Here is an 18453-nt window from a genome sequence, read left to right as displayed (position 1 = left end):
GTTCCTACTTTATATATCAATATAGATCAATACAGTCTGCAAGGGATACAGTCCGTAAGTACACATGATTGTGCGTGCTGCTGGTCCACTAATAGTACTAACCTTTAACAGTTAATTTTACTCATTTTCATTAATTACTAGTTTCTATGTAACTGTTTTTGTATTGTTTTACTTTCTTTTTTATTCAAGAAAATGTTTTTAATTTATTTATCTTATTTAGTTTATTTTTTTTATTTTAAAAATGACCTTATCTTCACCATATCTGGTTGTCCAAATTAGGCATAGTAATGTGTTAATTCCACGACTGTATATATCGGTATCGGTTGATATCGGTATCAGTAATTAAGAGTTGACAATATCGGAATATCGGATATCGGCAAAAAGCCATTATCGGACATCCCTAATGGTAATTGTGTGTTATGTATTGTATATATTATAAAATAATATAATATTGTATAATAATATAATTATTTGGCAGCTTAGTCACAGATGACCATGCTAATTTACGCTCTCAGGAAGTTAGTATTCACACTTCAGTCATCTGAGATTTGGGATCCAGCAGCAACTAAAAGCTGACAAATATCACATTACAGTCACAAGTAGTAAACATGCAAGTGTAAAAGTGTTATGATCCAAAACCGATTTGCGTATTTATTTATTCATTCATTTTATGTATTTATGTATGTATTCATTTATTTAGATTTTTCCTTTTTTTTTGTCCAATAAAAAAGTAAGTATAGTATATTAATAGTAATACAAATGCAAGTGTAAAAGTGTTGTTATAAAGGACCACAACTGATTTATGTACTTATATGTACCACAGATAGTCACACACACACTAGGTGTGGTGAAATTAACCTCTGCATTTGACCCATCCCCTTGTTCCACCCCCTGGGAAGTGAGGGGAGCAGTGAGCAGCAGCGGTGGCCGCGCTCGGGAATCATTTTGGTGATTTAACCCCCAATTCCAACCCTTGATGCTGAGTGCTCTTGGGTCAGACACTTATTTCGATTTGATGTTTAATGTTTTATTTTATTTTTAAATTTTTTAAATTTTGTAATGGTACTTTAATTATTATTATTAGTTTATTTTTTTTATTTAAATAGTTTGGTCATCCTATTTTAGTCAATTTAGTATATATATATTATATATATCATATATATATATATATATATATATATATATATATATATATATATATATATATATATATATATATATATATATATATATATATATATATATATATATATATATATATATATATAATATATATATATATATGTACTGCATATATATATATATATATATATATATATATATATATATATATATATATATATATATATATATATATATATATGTGTATATATATATATATATATATATATATATATATATATATATATATATATATATATATATATATATATATATATATATATGTATACATACATATATATATATCAGTGACGTGTGGTGAGGTTCATGACTGGTGAGGCACGGACTTCATCACAGTCAGATTTACAAACATATGAACCCTAAAGAGTATCTTATTCACCATTTGATTGGCAGCAGTTAACGGGTTATGTTTAAAAGCTCATACCAGCATTCTTCCCTGCTTGGCACTCAGCATCAAGGGTTGGAATTGGGGGTTGAATCACCAAAAATGATTGTGTTTTTAAACTTTTGGTGAGCTTTTGATGCATGTTTGTGACGGTCAAAGGTGCTTACACAACAAATGGTGATGATTATGTGACTTTGGAATAAATATATCGTCTGTCATATGCATAAACATTTCACTTATGGTGTCACAATAAAGAATATTAGTTGATTTAATTTTACTCAAAAACAACCCATTTGTACACAGAGTAATGAGTCATTGTTTTCATACTGTATGATGAACATATACATACAAATGATGGATCACAACCACATTTCACTATTTCTTATATCAATGTACCCAATAGTTACATATTCTATATACTTTCAGCCCAATAATCTACAAACCCCGTTTCCATATGAGTTGGGAAATTGTGTTAGATGTAAATATAAAAAAGGATATCACCACATGGGCTCAGGAACACTTCAAAAACCCACTGTAAGTAACTACAGTTGGTCGCTACATCTGTAAGTGCAAGTTAAAACTGTCTTATGCAAGGCGAAAACCGTTTATCAACAACACCCAGAAACGCAGTCGGCTTCGCTGGGCCTGAGCTCATCTAAAATGGACTGATACAAAGTGGAAAAGTGTTCTGTGGTCTGACGAGTCCACATTTCACATTGTTTTTGGAAACTGTGGACGTCGTGTCCTCCGGACCAAAGAGGAAAAGAACCATCCGGATTGTTATAGGCGCAAAGTTGAAAAGCCAGCATCTGTGATGGCATGGGGGTGTATTATTGCCTTAGGCATGGGTAACTTACACATCTGTGAAGGCGCCATTAATGCTGAAAGGTACATACAGGTTTTGGAGCAACATATGTTGCCATCCAAGCAACGTTACCATGGACGCCCCTGCTTATTTCAGCAAGACAATGCCAAGCCACGTGTTACGTCAACGTGGCTTCATAGTAAAAGAGTGCGGGTACTAGACTGGCCTGCCTGTAGTCCAGACCTGTCTCCCATTGAAAATGTGTGGCGCATTATGAAGCCTAAAATACCACAACGGAGACCCCCGGACTGTTGAACAACTTAAGCTGGACATCAAGCAAGAATGGGAAATAATTCCACGTGAGAAGCTTAAAAAATGTGTCTCATCAGTTCCCAAACATTTACTGAATGTTGTTAAAAGGAAAGGCCATGTAACACAGTGGTGAACATGCCCTTTCCCAACTACTTTGGCACGTGTTGCAGCCATGAAATTCTAAGTTAATTATTATTTGCAAAAAAAAAATTAAGTTTATGAGTTTGAACATCAAATATATTGTCTTTGTAGTGCATTCAATTGAATATGGGTTGAAAATGATTTGCAAATCATTGTATTCTGTTTATATTTACATCTAACACACTTTCCCAACTCATATGGAAACGGGGTTTGTACTCTGCTGACCTAATTTGAATGTATTCTACAGTTAGTACAGTGCAAGCTTACTGCAATGACTATTGGCAAAATAGTGCAGCCTTTTGAATGAAAATGTTGTTTTCTCTTATAATATTTTGCAAAATTTCTTGAAAAAGACGATGACCTACAGTTCATATATGCACATCTTGTAATGAGCTTCTTACAGTACAGTAGGTGGCTGATTACTTTAATCTGTAAACTGATAGCAGTGTTGACATAGTAAGAGGTAGTAGTGGGACAAAGTTAATAGGATTATGGGACTACTTGCTGTTTCCTGCCAACTGGGGTGGGGGTTAGGCGGGAGGATGACAAACAAAAGATGCAGTAATCCTGTTAAACATAGTCAACACTTTACTAAGTACACATTTTGTTTTCTGGTTTGCTGTTAGAAAGTGTACCTAATATTTAGACCAATCACATAAGTCAATGTAGTTGGCCTCCTTTGGTTTTGGTGTGTTTTGTCACACTAATTCCTATGTGTCAAAGTCAAGGACCTTGGGCCAGATCTGGCCCGCGAATGAATGATCTTTGATATTTGATTAGTATTAACCTACTCAGTGGCATAGTTGTTAGAGTGTCCGCCACTGGCCGAGTCATACCAAAGACTATAAAAATGGGACCCATTACCTCCCTGCTTGGCACTCAGCATCAAGGGTTGGAATTGGGGGTTAAATCACCAAAAATTATTCCCGGGTGCGGCCACCGCTGCTGCCCACTGCCCCCCTCACCTCCCAGGGGGTGATCAAGGGTGATGGGTCAAATGCAGAGAATAATTCCGCCACACCTAGTGTGTGTGTGTGACTATCATTGGTATTTTAACTTTAACTTTATTAGAACCGGCCCGCAGGCCACAGCCGCCTACTGCTGTTTTGCACACATCAGTGTTGGCGCTAGGAATTTTCAAAATCAAGTCATAAAAATGGGGTCCTACGATACATTTTCGGGTCCCACTTTTTTGTAAGCATTTTGAAAACAAATGATAAACGTATGCATTATCCTGTTATATCTCACATTCTATATTGTGTTTTGGAAAAAGGTTGTCATAAACGTTACTTAATTCATTAAAAAGATAATAAAAAAGAAAACACATTTTTATGCATATGTAAATGTATTCAGCTATAAACATTCATTCACTTTCTTCTTTCCTTCATGGATCTAAAGTTTACCGATGCCGTTATTTTTTTCAATATTTTTATTGTAATATTTTTAGAATGTGTTTGTTCAATTTTTGGCCAAAGTAATACAAAGAAAACAACCTGAGGTTGTCTTCATTTTTTTTGTTTTAATGCCATGATTTTAATAGTCCGGCCCGCGTGTGCACACATTTTCCTCCATGCGGCCCTTGAGCTAAAATGAGTAAAATCTGCCATCTTTGTTTGCATGCAGCTGCACTGACACTTAAAATTGCCACTAGAGGTCCTCCTAACACCAACGCCTGTACAATAACAACAAAGTCACAGACATTGTACTACTATATTCTATAGTTGTATATATATATATATATATATATATATATATATATATATATATATATATATATATATATATATATATATATATATATATACATATATATATATATATATATATATATATATATATATATATATATATATATATATATATATATATATATATATATATATATATATATATATATATATATATATATATATATATATATATATACATGTATATATATATACATATATATATATATATACATGTATATATATATATATGTATATATATATATATATATATATATATATATATATATATATATATATATATGTATATATATATATATATATGTATATATACATGTATATATATATATATATACGTATATATATATATATATATATATATGAATTTTTTTCATTTTTCATTTGAAAAAAAAAATATATGTATATATACATATATATATATACTCCCACACACTGCATGTATGTATATACACTATATATTTATATATGCATATATATATATATATATATATACTCCCACACACACTTACAGCGCCCCGTAAAAGTTGGGACAAAGGGATATGAGAAAAAAAAAGTCTATATTTCGTACACATCTGTTTTTATATTTCTTTATAAAACAAATTCAACACTTTTTACTTGACATTGTAGTTAATTGACAACGTGAATTGTCATTGAAGTCAAATATCCACCCATTGATTGGACATGATCTTCTTTCTAAGTCCTCTTCCCAAACACCACGCGGGGTCCCGTCCTGGTGGCACACGGCTCCGTGGAAATAATCCAAACAGCAGGTGACTTCATGAAGTCCTTATCGGCCATCTTCTTCTCTTCAGCTCGGGCCATCTCCTGCAGCTCCGGCGTGGTTTCCGGACACCAATCAGCCATGAATTTGTCTTTGGCTTCACAGTAGTTGACCACCACCTCCTCGGGCTGCTCGCCTAAGAGCCAGTCTGGGAGACAAGAATCCCTCCACAGGTTACATTGTGCAATCATGATAAATAAGGCCCGTGATAAGAAGATATCATGTCTGATGTAACCCCTGACCTGCACAGTCATGGATGAGGTCCTTGATGAGGTGTCCGATGATGGCGTAGAGAACCCCCAGCAGGATGAAAATGGCCATGATCAGGTAGAGCACGTACGTCGGCAGGTGGATGGCGTCCCTGGAGGGGGGAATGTAGCTCTCAAACAGCACCGTCCCATCTTCTTCTTTGTAGCGGACCCTTAAATTATCTACTGGTGCTTCCATGGCGCTCAGTCAGGAAGTCCTCTTCTAAGGCGTCATTCTAACTTCAGGTCTTGGAAGGTGAGAGTGAAGTATTGTCAGGTTTCTGCCGCTCCAGTCCATAAGGATGTGGAATGTTGAGCTGTGCTGAAGATGGAAGGAGATTAGAGCAGCTTGGAGCACTCAGGGTCAAATACAGGCAGGACATTTCCACTATAGCAGGAAGTTAGTACTCATACTTCAGTCATCTGAAATTTGGGATCCAGCAGCAGCTAAAAGCTGACAAATATCACATTACAGTCACAAGTAGTAAACATGCAAGTGTAAAAGTGTTATGATTCAAAACTATTTATTTATTTTAATTTATTTGTTTATGTATTTATGTATGTATTCATTTATTTAGATTTGTCATTTTTTTGTACAATAAAAAAGTAAGTATAGTATATTAATAGTAATACAAATGCAAGTGTAAAAGTGTTGTTATAAAGGACCACAACTGATTTATGTACTTATAAGTACCACTGATAGCCACACACACACTAGGAGTGGTGAAATTAAACTCTGCATTTGACCCATCCCCTTGTTCCACCCCCAGGGAGGTGAGGGGAGCAGTGAGCAGCAGCGGTGGACACGCTCGGGAATAATTAAGGTGATTTAACCCCCAATTCCAACCCTTGATGCTGAGTGCCAAGCAGGGAGGTAATGGGTCCCATTTTTATAGTCTTTGGTATGACTCGGCCAGGGTTTGAATGCATTGTATGTATTTATTTATTTAAATGTATTTGTTTATGTATGTTTTCATGTATTTTATTTTTTTAGTACAATAACAAAGTAAGTATAGTATATTAATAGTAATACAATTGCAAGTGTAAAAGTGTTGTTATAAGGGACCACAACTGATTTATGTATTTATTTTATTTATTATTTATTTATGTATTAATTTTAATTTAGTTGTTTATGTATTTATGTATGTATTCATTTATTTTTATATTATTTTTTTTAGTACAATAAAAAACTAAGTATAGTATATTAAAAATAATAAAAATGCAAGTGTAAAAGTGTTGTTATAAAAGACCACAACTGATAAATGCATTTATGTATTGTATATATTTACTTTTTTATTCATTTTAATTTATTTGTTTATGTATTTATGTATGCACTCCTTTATTTGTATATTTCATTTTTATAAAGGACCACAACTGATTTATGTAATTATTTATTCATTTATTTAAATCATGTATTCATTTATATAACTTGAAGCTGAATATGCGGAAGGCCCCCGGGCCGGATGGTGTCTCCCCCTCCACTCTCAGACACTGTGCGGACCAGCTGGCTCCTGTCTTCACTGACATTTATAACACCTCTCTGGAGCTATGCCGCGTGCCGTCCTGCTTTAAGACCTCTACCATTGTCCCTGTCCCCAAGAAAGCACGGATCACAGGACTAAATGACTACAGGCCGGTCGCGCTGACGTCTGTGGTCATGAAGTCCTTTGAGCGCTTGGTCCTGCCCCACCTCAAGGACATCACCGCCCCCCTCCTGGACCCACTGCAGTTCGCCTACAGAGCCAACAGGTCTGTGGATGATGCAGTGAACCTGGCCCTCCACTTCATCCTGGAGCATCTGGACTCCCCAGGAACCTACGCTAGGATCCTGTTTGTGGACTTCAGCTCTGCCTTCAACACCATCCTCCCTGGACTGCTACGAGACAAGCTCTACCAGCTCAGCGTGCCCGACTCCCTCTGCAGTTGGATTAATGACTTCCTGACAGACCGAAGACAGCACGTACGGCTGGGGAAGATTGTCTCGGACAGTCGAACCACAAACACTGGTACTCCTCAGGGCTGTGTACTCTCCCCCTGGCTCTTCTCCCTGTATACAAACTGCTGCACCTCCAGTCACCAATCCGTAAAACTGCTCAAGTTTGCAGATGACACCACCCTCATCGGGCTCATCTCGAATGGCGATGAGTCCGCCTACAGGAGAGAGGTGGGCCTGCTGACGTCCTGGTGCAGCCTCAACAACCTGGAGCTAAACACCCAGAAAACAGTGGAGATGATCATGGACTTCAGGAAAGTCACAGCCCCACCATCCCCACTCACCCTGATTGACTCTCCCACCCCCGTCCCCATTGTGGACTCCTTCCGTTTCTTGGGCACCATCATCACCCAGGACCTCAAGTGGGAGCTGACCATCAGCTCCCTCATCAAGAAGGCCCAGCATAGGATGTACTTCCTGCGGCAGCTGAGGAAACTTAAGGTGCCAACCGAGATGCTGGTGCAGTTTTACTCAGCCATCATAGAGTCCATCCTGACCTCCTCCATCACAGTGTGGTTCCCCGGCGCCACAGTCCAGGATAAGAATAGACTGCAGCGCATCGTATGTGCTGCTGAGAAGGTGATTGGCTGCAAGCTCCCATCCCTCCAGGACTTGTTCTCCTCCAGGACCAGGAGGCGTGTGGGTCGGATCACAGCTGACTCTTCTCACCCTGGGCACACGCTATTCTCCCCTCTCCCCTCAGGCAGGAGACTACGCTCCATCCAGACCCACACCTCCCGCCACCTGAACAGTTTTTTCCCCTCGGCCATCAGGCAAATGAACAATAACTCCTAACAGCAGCTCCTTGAATTCCTTGAATTCCTTCTAAGTCTATCTGATAGCTCAGTCACAGCTCTTTTTATACCAAATATGTGTTATATGTGTTTTATGTCGCACGTTTGCACCAAGAAAAATTCCTAGTTTGTGAACCCGTTCTCAAACAATGGCAATAAAACTATTCTGATTCTGATTCTGATTCTGATATATTTTTTCATATAGTTAAAAAAGTAAGTGTAAAAGTGTTACAATAAAGTGACATCTACCATATTTTATCTTTTGGAATAATAATTATACCATTTATTTTCTTGTGCACATGTGCATTTTTATCATGGTAAGCTTTCCAAACACTGAAGGCTTGCATATAAACAAGTTAAATGCATTTATGTCAATAAGATATTGTTAGTTATCAAAAGTTTCATTTTGTGTCTAAAAATATTAAAATGAAATTCATGTTTGTCATTTTTTTTTTATATTCCGAACAAAAACATACAAGGTTTATTTATGATTTATTTGATTATTATTTTACATTTGATTTATAACCATAACATTAAAATATGATTAATATATATATTACATTACAAGACATTCACAACACTAAAGATAAAATAATCTGTTTCTGAATCAATAAAGCAATGGGAAAGGGGTACATAAAATATAAATAAAATAGACTAGAAATAGAAAATACATAAAATAAATCCATACAATGTAAAAATAGTTAAAAAAAATAGTCAAGTGATAATACATATATAGAGTGATGAAAATAAATATATTTTTAAGAATGTGCAAATATTAAAGTGCTATAATAAAGGATCATAACGGATTCATTTAAATTTTGTATTTAAAAAAAAAAGTATTTACTTTTTTATATAGTAAAAAAAAGTCATAAAAAGTGATATAAATGTAGTGTAGTACGGTATATAAAGTAAAGTACAAATCTAGTATCTCTCAGAATCTGCAGTATCTTCTCTCTGTAATAAGATGATGCTGAGTCATGGATTCCAAATAAGGTGTGTGTGCTAAGCAGGTATTATTCACACAGGAAGGTCAGCTGCAGTAACAATAATCAGATGAGACAATTATAGTATTGTTAAGTTGTTTACTGAAGAGAAGCTCACAGTGTAAGAACACGGACGTCACATGACAACGCAGCAGTTTCCTCACAATCAATATTTGGGTTATTCTATTATTATTATTCTATCTTATCATATACGTATGTACTTACTATATGTACAGACTAGTACATGAGGTGTAGAAAAGAACAATAAAAGTGTTCATCTAATCAGATGAGAATAACTAATCTGATTCATTTAAAGGGAGAGGGATCAAAGGTCAGGTGAAGGTAACACTATGTGAACACGTTCTCTTCTCTCCTGAGGATGAAGTGATGGTGCTTCTCCTCGCTGGAGGACTGTCATGGCAGTCTGGCAGCATCCCTTCTTTCTCGCTCTCCATCTCCACCTTGTCTCCATTCTCGTCTTCTTTTTCTTCTTCATCTCCTTTCAGTGCCGCTCCACCTTCTTCACATGTGTCATCCTCCACTGCTTTGGGGCCAAGAATCCAGTCTGAGGGGGAGAAGAATGACATCAAACGTTGGGAACTAATGAGTATGGTGCCTTTTTAACGTGTGCCATTGCTCAACTTAAGTTCAGTTAGACCAGACCTCGGCAAAATGCGGCCCGTGAGGATTTTCAATCCGGCCCGCCGGTCGTTCCACATAATTTTTTAGACCTTTAACATCAAAACTGTAGCCGCCATTATGATGTGCAGTGCTGTTCTTAAATGGCCGTAAGTCTTGAACTATAGAAAGTATTTCAATGGTTGAAATCGGCGCTTTTGAGTGTTATAGGAGTTATTACGGTAATCTACGTCACAGCAGCTCAGACCAGGAACAAAGCCGAGTGGGCGGGGTTTGTTTTCAGAGCAGCCAGCCCCAGACGCGCGTGTCGGAAACAGATGCAGAAGCAGATTTTTACGTGATAATATAACATATTGTAGGTGTTTTTTACACTTTGCATTAATATTTTGCAGGTTTTTTTTCATTTTTGTTGTGTTTTGCTTGATTGTAAAAGATACACAACTATCGAGCTGCTTGTCTGAGAAGTAAAAGAGGAGTGTTGTTCATATGGTGTTATTATTCAGTGTTTTATTGTTCATAGTTAATATTGCAAATCCCACTATCTTTATTTCTATGTACATTTAAGGTGTTCCATTCAGTAAAAAAACTGTAAAATTCCATTCCGTTTTTTTGAGGTGGTCTGTCAAAATGTTTTAGACCTAAACACACACTGTACAGCAGATTTTTACAGCTAAATGTGTATATATCATTTATGCACACATACACATTGTTCCCCCAAACACATTTTTTTCTATCAATGTGGCCCCCAAGTCAAAATATTTGCCCAGCTCTGAGTTAGACTGTCAACAGCGCCTCCGTTGGCAGCAGACGGCTACTGCAGTTAAATGTTGTTTCAAAATGCAATTGATTGACAAATAATTCCACACAAGCCACATTATTATTATGATTATGGGTCTAACTAATATCAACCCTTAATTGAACACTAATAAAATTATTGAGGTACATTACAAAATATTTGAGTTCAGTCTTCTTTCTTTAGTCAATGTATATTTTCTTTAAAAACATACTTCCAGGTAATAAATTGTCTACTTAGGAAGCAGTGATGTATTTATTGAAATGATTATATATATATATATATATATATATATATATATATATATATATATATATATATATATATATATATATATATATATATATATATATATATATATATATATATATACACTACCGTTCAAAAGTTTGGGGTCACATTGAAATGTCCTTATTTTTTAAGGAAAAGCACTGTACTTTTCAATGAAGATAACTTTAAACTAGTCTTAACTTTAAAGAAATACACTCTATACATTGCTAATGTGGTAAATGACTATTCTACCTGCAAATGTCTGGTTTTTGGTGCAATATCTACATAGGTGTATAGAGGCCCATTTCCAGCAACTATCACTCCAGTGTTCTAATGGTACAATGTGTTTGCTCATTGGCTCAGAAGGCTAATTGATGATTAGAAAACCCTTGTGCAATCATGTTCACACATCTGAAAACAGTTTAGCTCGTTACAGAAACTACAAAACTGACCTTCCTTTGAGCAGATTGAGTTTCTGGAGCATCACATTTGTGGGGTCGATTAAACGCTCAAAATGGCCAGAAAAAGAGAACTTTCATCTGAAACTCGACAGTCTATTCTTGTTCTTAGAAATTAAGGCTATTCCACAAAATTGTTTGGGTGACCCCAAACTTTTGAACGGTAGTGTGTATATATATATATATATATATATATATATATATATATATATATATATATATATATATATATATACGCACACACAGTCACACACACATATATATACACACACACATGTATATATATATATATTATATTAAAAATAAATTATATAAATATATATACACAAATACATACAGTTGAAATATATATATATATATATATATATATATATATATATATATATATATATATATATATATATATATATATATATATATATATATATACATACACACACACACACAAATATACTGTACATCTACACGTGTATACATAGTGTGTGAATGTGAGTGTGAATATTGTCTGTCTATCTGTGTTGGCCCTGCGAGGTGGCGACTTGTCCAGGGTTTACCCTGCCTACCACCCGAATTTAGCTTTTATAGACTCCAGCAACCCCGAAAGGGACAAGGATGTATATATATATATATATATATATATATATATATATATATATATATATATATATATATATATATATATATATATATATATATATATATATATATATATATATATATATATATAACAATATGGATCGATGTCTGTCTGTGATAAACAATGATACTACTACCACTAAAAATAATGACAATAAATTAATAAATAATAATAACAACAATTGTAACAATAACAATAATCGTAACAATAATAATTATAATTAATTAATAATGATCTGAATTCATATAATTATTATCTTTCATTATTATTATGATCTACATTGGTATCTGATTGTAAAGATACAACAGTATTGATGATACTGGATATAATAATGAATGTATATAAATAATAACAAATAATATAATAAATTATTGATATATTATATTAATCAATGTATTAATATATTTAATATATTTATTTGATATAAAGAAATACTGTTATACTATATAATATAAAACTATTATCACTTGAATAATAATAATCATAATTGTTATTAATTTTATGATCATTATTATCAGTAGTGTTATTAGTATCATTACTAATGCCCATCCATCCACACATACCATTTCACTTCATATATGTACAATGCATATTATATTATAAAGAAAGTTAAAATGTTTTATTAATTTAACTACAATATCATTACATTTATTGTTTTAATTATTTTTAACACGTATTCATTTATTATTTTTATTAGGTTCAAATAATTTACTAAATGTTTTTCATTCATCAAAATAAGTTTACAAAATACGTTGGATTTAAAATATAATTTCTGTATTTTCACATGACATGATTTATTTAAAATGATGGACTAAATTCACCTTAATGGAAAGGGAAGCTTATTATTGGCAGGATGTTTGACCTTTGCACACCAACACAGGGGAAAAGTGGAGGTCCACAGGGGGAAACGAGCACATGACACCAAATTGTAAGTAGAAAAAGTGGTGCTGAGACAAAAACATGATGCAAAGACAGGCGGCAGGGTGGGGCAAGAGGACTTCCTGTCCGAGGTTACCTGCCAGGTCACGCATAAGGTCTTTGATCAGGTGTCCCACTATGGCGTAAGTGGCCGCCATAACCAACATTACCCCGACCAGGACATAGATTACATTTTGTGGCAGCGCTATGGCATCTCTTGCTGGGGGGATGTAGTCCACAAAGTAGGCCTCCTCCTGCTCCTCTCCTTTGTTTCCTCTGGTCAGCTGAAGAAGCCGCCGGTGCTCCAACACCAGCCGGGAGACATTCCACAGCAAAGCTCCTGGTGAGGCGTTCAGGGACATGATGACCTCTGAGCTGTTCAAACAACGTTGAGTGACTTTATGCTCAGTGGGAGATGGAAGTGAGTGGATGGATGGGCAGTTGTCTAATCTTTAAGAAGGACTGTGATAATGTAGTTCACCATAAAGTGTGCCAATTCTAATCTTTTGTCCAGACTTAAATCCTCACATATGAACATTCTGGAGAACTTCACCGAGGGGCCAAGATGGCGGCGGAGTGAGGTCATGGAAGAAGTGGATTTATAAGACAGTGAAAGATAATAGGATTGAGTGTGTCAACCTGCCGTATCAGCATTCCATCTGTACACGGATTACACACATGAGCACTGAGACCTGGAGCGTATTAAAGAGGCTTATGGTTAGCCATGACTGACTTTGCATCATCACTATATATATATACATATATATATATATATATATATATATATATATATATATATATATATATATATATATATATATATATATATATATATATATATATATATATATATATATATATATATATATATATATATATATATATATATATATATATAAGGGGTGTGGGAAAAAATCGATTCGAATTCGAATCGCGATTCTCACATGCGATTCAGAATCAATTCTCATTTAAAAAAAAAATATTTTTCTTCTTCTTATTTTTTAATTATTAATTTTTTTAATTAATCAATCCAACAAAACAATACACAGCAATACCATAACAAAGCAATCCAATTCCAAAACCAAACCCGACCCAGCAACACTCAGAACTGCAATAAACAGAGCAATTGGGAGGAGACACAAACACGACACAGAACAAACCAAATGTAGTGAAACAAAAATGAATATTATCAACAACAGAATCAATATTAGTTACAATTTCAACATAGCAGTGATTAAAAAATCCTCATTGACATTATCATTAGACATTTATAAAAAAAATAATGAACAATAATGTCACAGTGGCTTACACTTGCATCGCATCTCATAAGCTTGACAACACACTGTGTCCAATATTTTCACAAAGATAAAATAAGTCTTATTTTTGGTTCATTTAATAGTTAAAACAAATTTACATTATTGCAAGCAGTTGATAAAACATTGTCCTTTACAATTATAAAAGCTTTTTACAAAAATCTACTACTCTGCTTGCATGTCAGCAGACTGACTGGGGTAGATCCTGCTGAAATCCTATGTATTGAATGAATAGAGAATCCTTTTGAATCGGGAAAAAATCGTTTTTGAATTGAGAATCGTGTTGAATTGAAAAAAAAATCGATTTTGAATCAAATCGTGACCCCCGGGAATCGATATTGAATCGAATTGTGGGACACCCAAAGATTCACAGCCCAAACATACATACATACATACATATATATATATATATATATATATATATATATATATATATATATATATATATATATATATATATATATATATATATATATATATATATATATATATATATATATATATATATATATATATATATATATATATATATATATATACACACACATACATACATATATACACACACACACACACACACACACACACACACACACACACACACACACACACACACACACACACACACACACACACACACACACACACACACACACACACACACACATATATATTTGATCATGTTTTAATTTCATTTAGTAGATTTGTAGACTAGTACATTGAAAAACTAATTAAAAATAAAATCTGATCCAAATGTGAATGACATTATTTGTTTGTTTTTTTCATTCTATTTAATTCTTTATGTATTTGTTGAGAATGCATTTATGTATTTATCATAGCATTTATTAATTTTAGAATTCACAATTGGGGATTCAAACTGTAAAATAACACTAATTTGCAAAGGTATTTATAAATATATACTGTATATTTTGTAGACAACTACTTAGCCATTGAAACAGTGTAATCAATTGTAAGGAACAACCTTGTTTACTTTTTGATTAATGCATTTGTCATTTTGATGTGATTTTTCAGTGTTATATTAATTCTTAGACTTTAGAATTGAGGATTAAAATAGAATAATATTAGAAACAAAATATTTTTTAAAGATGAATTAAATGTGATCGACGTGGTATTAGGGATAACATTTATTGTTGTTAGCGTTCATTATAAGGATGTTTTTTCATTCTCAATGAAGGAATAAATACAGTATAACACATTTCAAATAAACTTCATACATATTTGATCCATTCATACCTAACACCAAAAGCATATGGATGTATTTATTTACTATATTTAATTATTTATTTAGAATTTAAAATGTTCATTAAACAAGTTAACTAACTGCAGATGTATAACTTAAAAAATATATAATAATAATACAAATAAATATTTAATTGTATAAAACATGGTGTTCAAATGTTCGTTATGGTAAGGAGCAATATCAATTATTTAAATTTTGATTTATCAATGTATTATTCTTTTCAGAATTTATAACTGAGGAGTAAAAACATGAAACAAAATAACATTGGCGACAAAATGAAAATAAAAAAAGAAATACATCTGATTAACTTATATGATATTCAAAATGTTAATAATAATAATAATAATAATAATTATGGTTATTTTTTCTATAAAAATATTGTTGAAGAAGTTTCCCTTCGGAATTAGATCAATATAATGAAATTAAGAAATAAATGGAAACATAATACATACAGTATCTGATCCAAATGTCAGTGACATCAAAATTATATTGATGTATTTATCTAATACTGTACCATTCTTAGTTGTTCATATGTAACTGAAGGTGCTATTAAAACAATAAAAAAATGTAATCTAAAATAAAAAATTCTAAGAAAATCAAAGAAATGTTTTTAATTTAAATTAATTTTATTTAAATTAAAAGAAAATAATTTAACTGTATATTATTTTATTGTATTGTATTTAATTTCATTAAATTGTATTTCATTTAAAATAAAATAAAATAAAATGGCTATGATTTCAAATGTAATCGGTCTTACCTGGCGATCACCACGTGTTCTTTTCAGCTCTTTCCTTTGACTTGAGAATAATAAATGGGCGTCTAAACGAGTGGGTGTCAGGTGCATCTGAAACGGAGCAGAAACAAGGGAAGAAGGTGAAAAGGTGACAACCTCTGTGACATTCCACCATGAACACAAACGCACCATCCTGGTTTTTCTCTAACAAAACAAAAAGCTACAGGAGGACATCGTGCAGACCAGACGTCCTCCTACTTGGGCAGCGTTTTCTTCTCTTTCTGCTGCGGCATGTTAATTTGGACAAAGCGAGACATGACAAACTGCCACTCGATGATGACCAGGGCCACATTGGCAAAGAGGATGCACCAGGCGACCGGGTGGTAGTAGTCGTCAGTCATGTTGAGCAGGATGGGAAAAACTAAACACCTCCGTGGAGGAGGGTTGGTGCTGCTGTGTCGGGGCTAATCCTCCACAGGATTTTGATTGACGCCCATCAGCTGCTGTAAGCTGAGTCAGCAAACCAAAATCTGTTGTTTTGTTCTTCGCTAAGAGCAAATATGCGAGGACACACCTGATAGCGGTATAGCTCGGTTGGTAGAGTGGCCGTGCCAGCAACTTGAGGGTTCCAGGTTCGATCCCCGCTTTCGCCATCCTACTCACTGCCGTTGTGTCCTTGGGCAAGACACTTTACCCACCTGCTCCCAGTGCCACCCACACCGGTTTAAATGTAACTTAAATATTTGGTTTCCCTATGTAAAGCGCTTTGAGTCACTAAAGAAAAAGTGCTATATAAATTTAATTAAATTCACTTCAATAATAAGGGAATGCGGTGTCCCAATCCATATTTCAAAGTGAGAACTCACCTGTTCGATAGCCTCCTTCGTCTTTCCTCTCCACCTGCACATGCAACAGGAGCGTCCTCCAGAAGACTACAAGCTGACTATATGAGAAGGTGATGCTGCCTCCTCAGGCGGGGGTGACCACCTGCTTGGGCTTGTCCTCCGGCTCCATCGCCCACCTAAAGTAGGTGTCCCCCAGAAGGAAGGCCCAGTAGACCACAGTTAGCGAGGTGTTCACCGTCACAATGCCGATGACTAGAGGATGCAGCATGGTGCTGTAGACCCAACTTGAGGATAGTGTGTGTGTGTGTGTGTGTGTGCAGTGCAGGTCAAGGCTGGTCTGTCCCGTCTCTTCTACTCGGACACTCCTCTCCACTCTCACCGTGGCCTCTAATCCTCTTCAGAAGCTTTGTTGCACAAGATAAAGTTGCATCAGAAGAGGGAATGTTGATCCAGAAGACGTCACATAAGGCGTCTGTTCCTCATCCCACTTTGTTTTGGTAGTAAATAAAGAAAAATCAACCACCTTTAGAACTCTGGTGGTCTGATTAGGAATCTAATGAGCAATAGAGATATGCCCGACGAGGGAAATGTTAATCTCGTAGCAAACACGACAGATGGCTCCTGAGGAAGAACATGCAGAGGCCTTGGCAACTAAATCTATAAATAAAATGTTCATGCATCCATTTATTTTCTGTAACACTCGTCCTTTTTAGGCATCACGGCAGTGGTGTGCCGTCAGGGCCAGCAAGGCCTTCTCTGCTGACCTAACATAACCAGAAATCATGATTATAATTAAAAATAAAAGTAATTTTTAATGTACTTTCCCTAAATATCTCAAAGTATTCATACTCTCTTCATGTCATATTATGCTCCTTACAGTGCTGTTGTTTTTAGGGTAGAGTTTTTATCCAATCAGAATTCAGCTAGCTTATGCTGTACGAAATCTGCCTGGGGCCTTCAGCATCAACAATGTCTGTGCACTGTAAGTGAACGAACACATACAGTTGATAGATAATTGCAATAGCCAATCAGATCACGAGTAGTTGTCAGTAAGGCCTTCTAGCTGGCCTCACGCTGAACGTGACATTTACGTGTCCTGTGATTGGATACTCACCGGGACCGTTAGCGGATGAATTTGAAAACACACACAGTTGATAGACAGTTGCGATAGCCAATCAGATCACAAGTTGATGACAGTAGCCTATCTTGGTAGC

General features: G+C 34.6%; 1 protein-coding gene across 1 annotated transcript; it reads right to left on the bottom strand.

Moving 5' to 3' along the window:
• Window positions 1-5159: 5159 nt before the first annotated feature.
• LOC133631348 (uncharacterized) lies at window positions 5160-5966 on the bottom strand. The gene is made up of 2 exons (XM_062023535.1): window positions 5597-5966; window positions 5160-5502 (listed from the first exon to the last, which is right to left on the bottom strand). The coding sequence occupies exons 1-2, from the start codon at window positions 5799-5801 to the stop codon at window positions 5267-5269; spliced, it is 441 nt and encodes a 146-aa protein (XP_061879519.1). The 5' UTR covers window positions 5802-5966; the 3' UTR covers window positions 5160-5266.
• Between the last annotated feature and the right edge of the window lie 12487 nt (window positions 5967-18453).

The sequence above is a fragment of the Entelurus aequoreus genome, linkage group LG16, assembly GCF_033978785.1.
Source record: "Entelurus aequoreus isolate RoL-2023_Sb linkage group LG16, RoL_Eaeq_v1.1, whole genome shotgun sequence".
NCBI classification, from domain to species: Eukaryota; Metazoa; Chordata; class Actinopteri; order Syngnathiformes; family Syngnathidae; genus Entelurus; species Entelurus aequoreus.
Note: the sequence above shows the minus strand (reverse complement) of the source record. Positions and strands in the feature narration are given on the sequence as shown.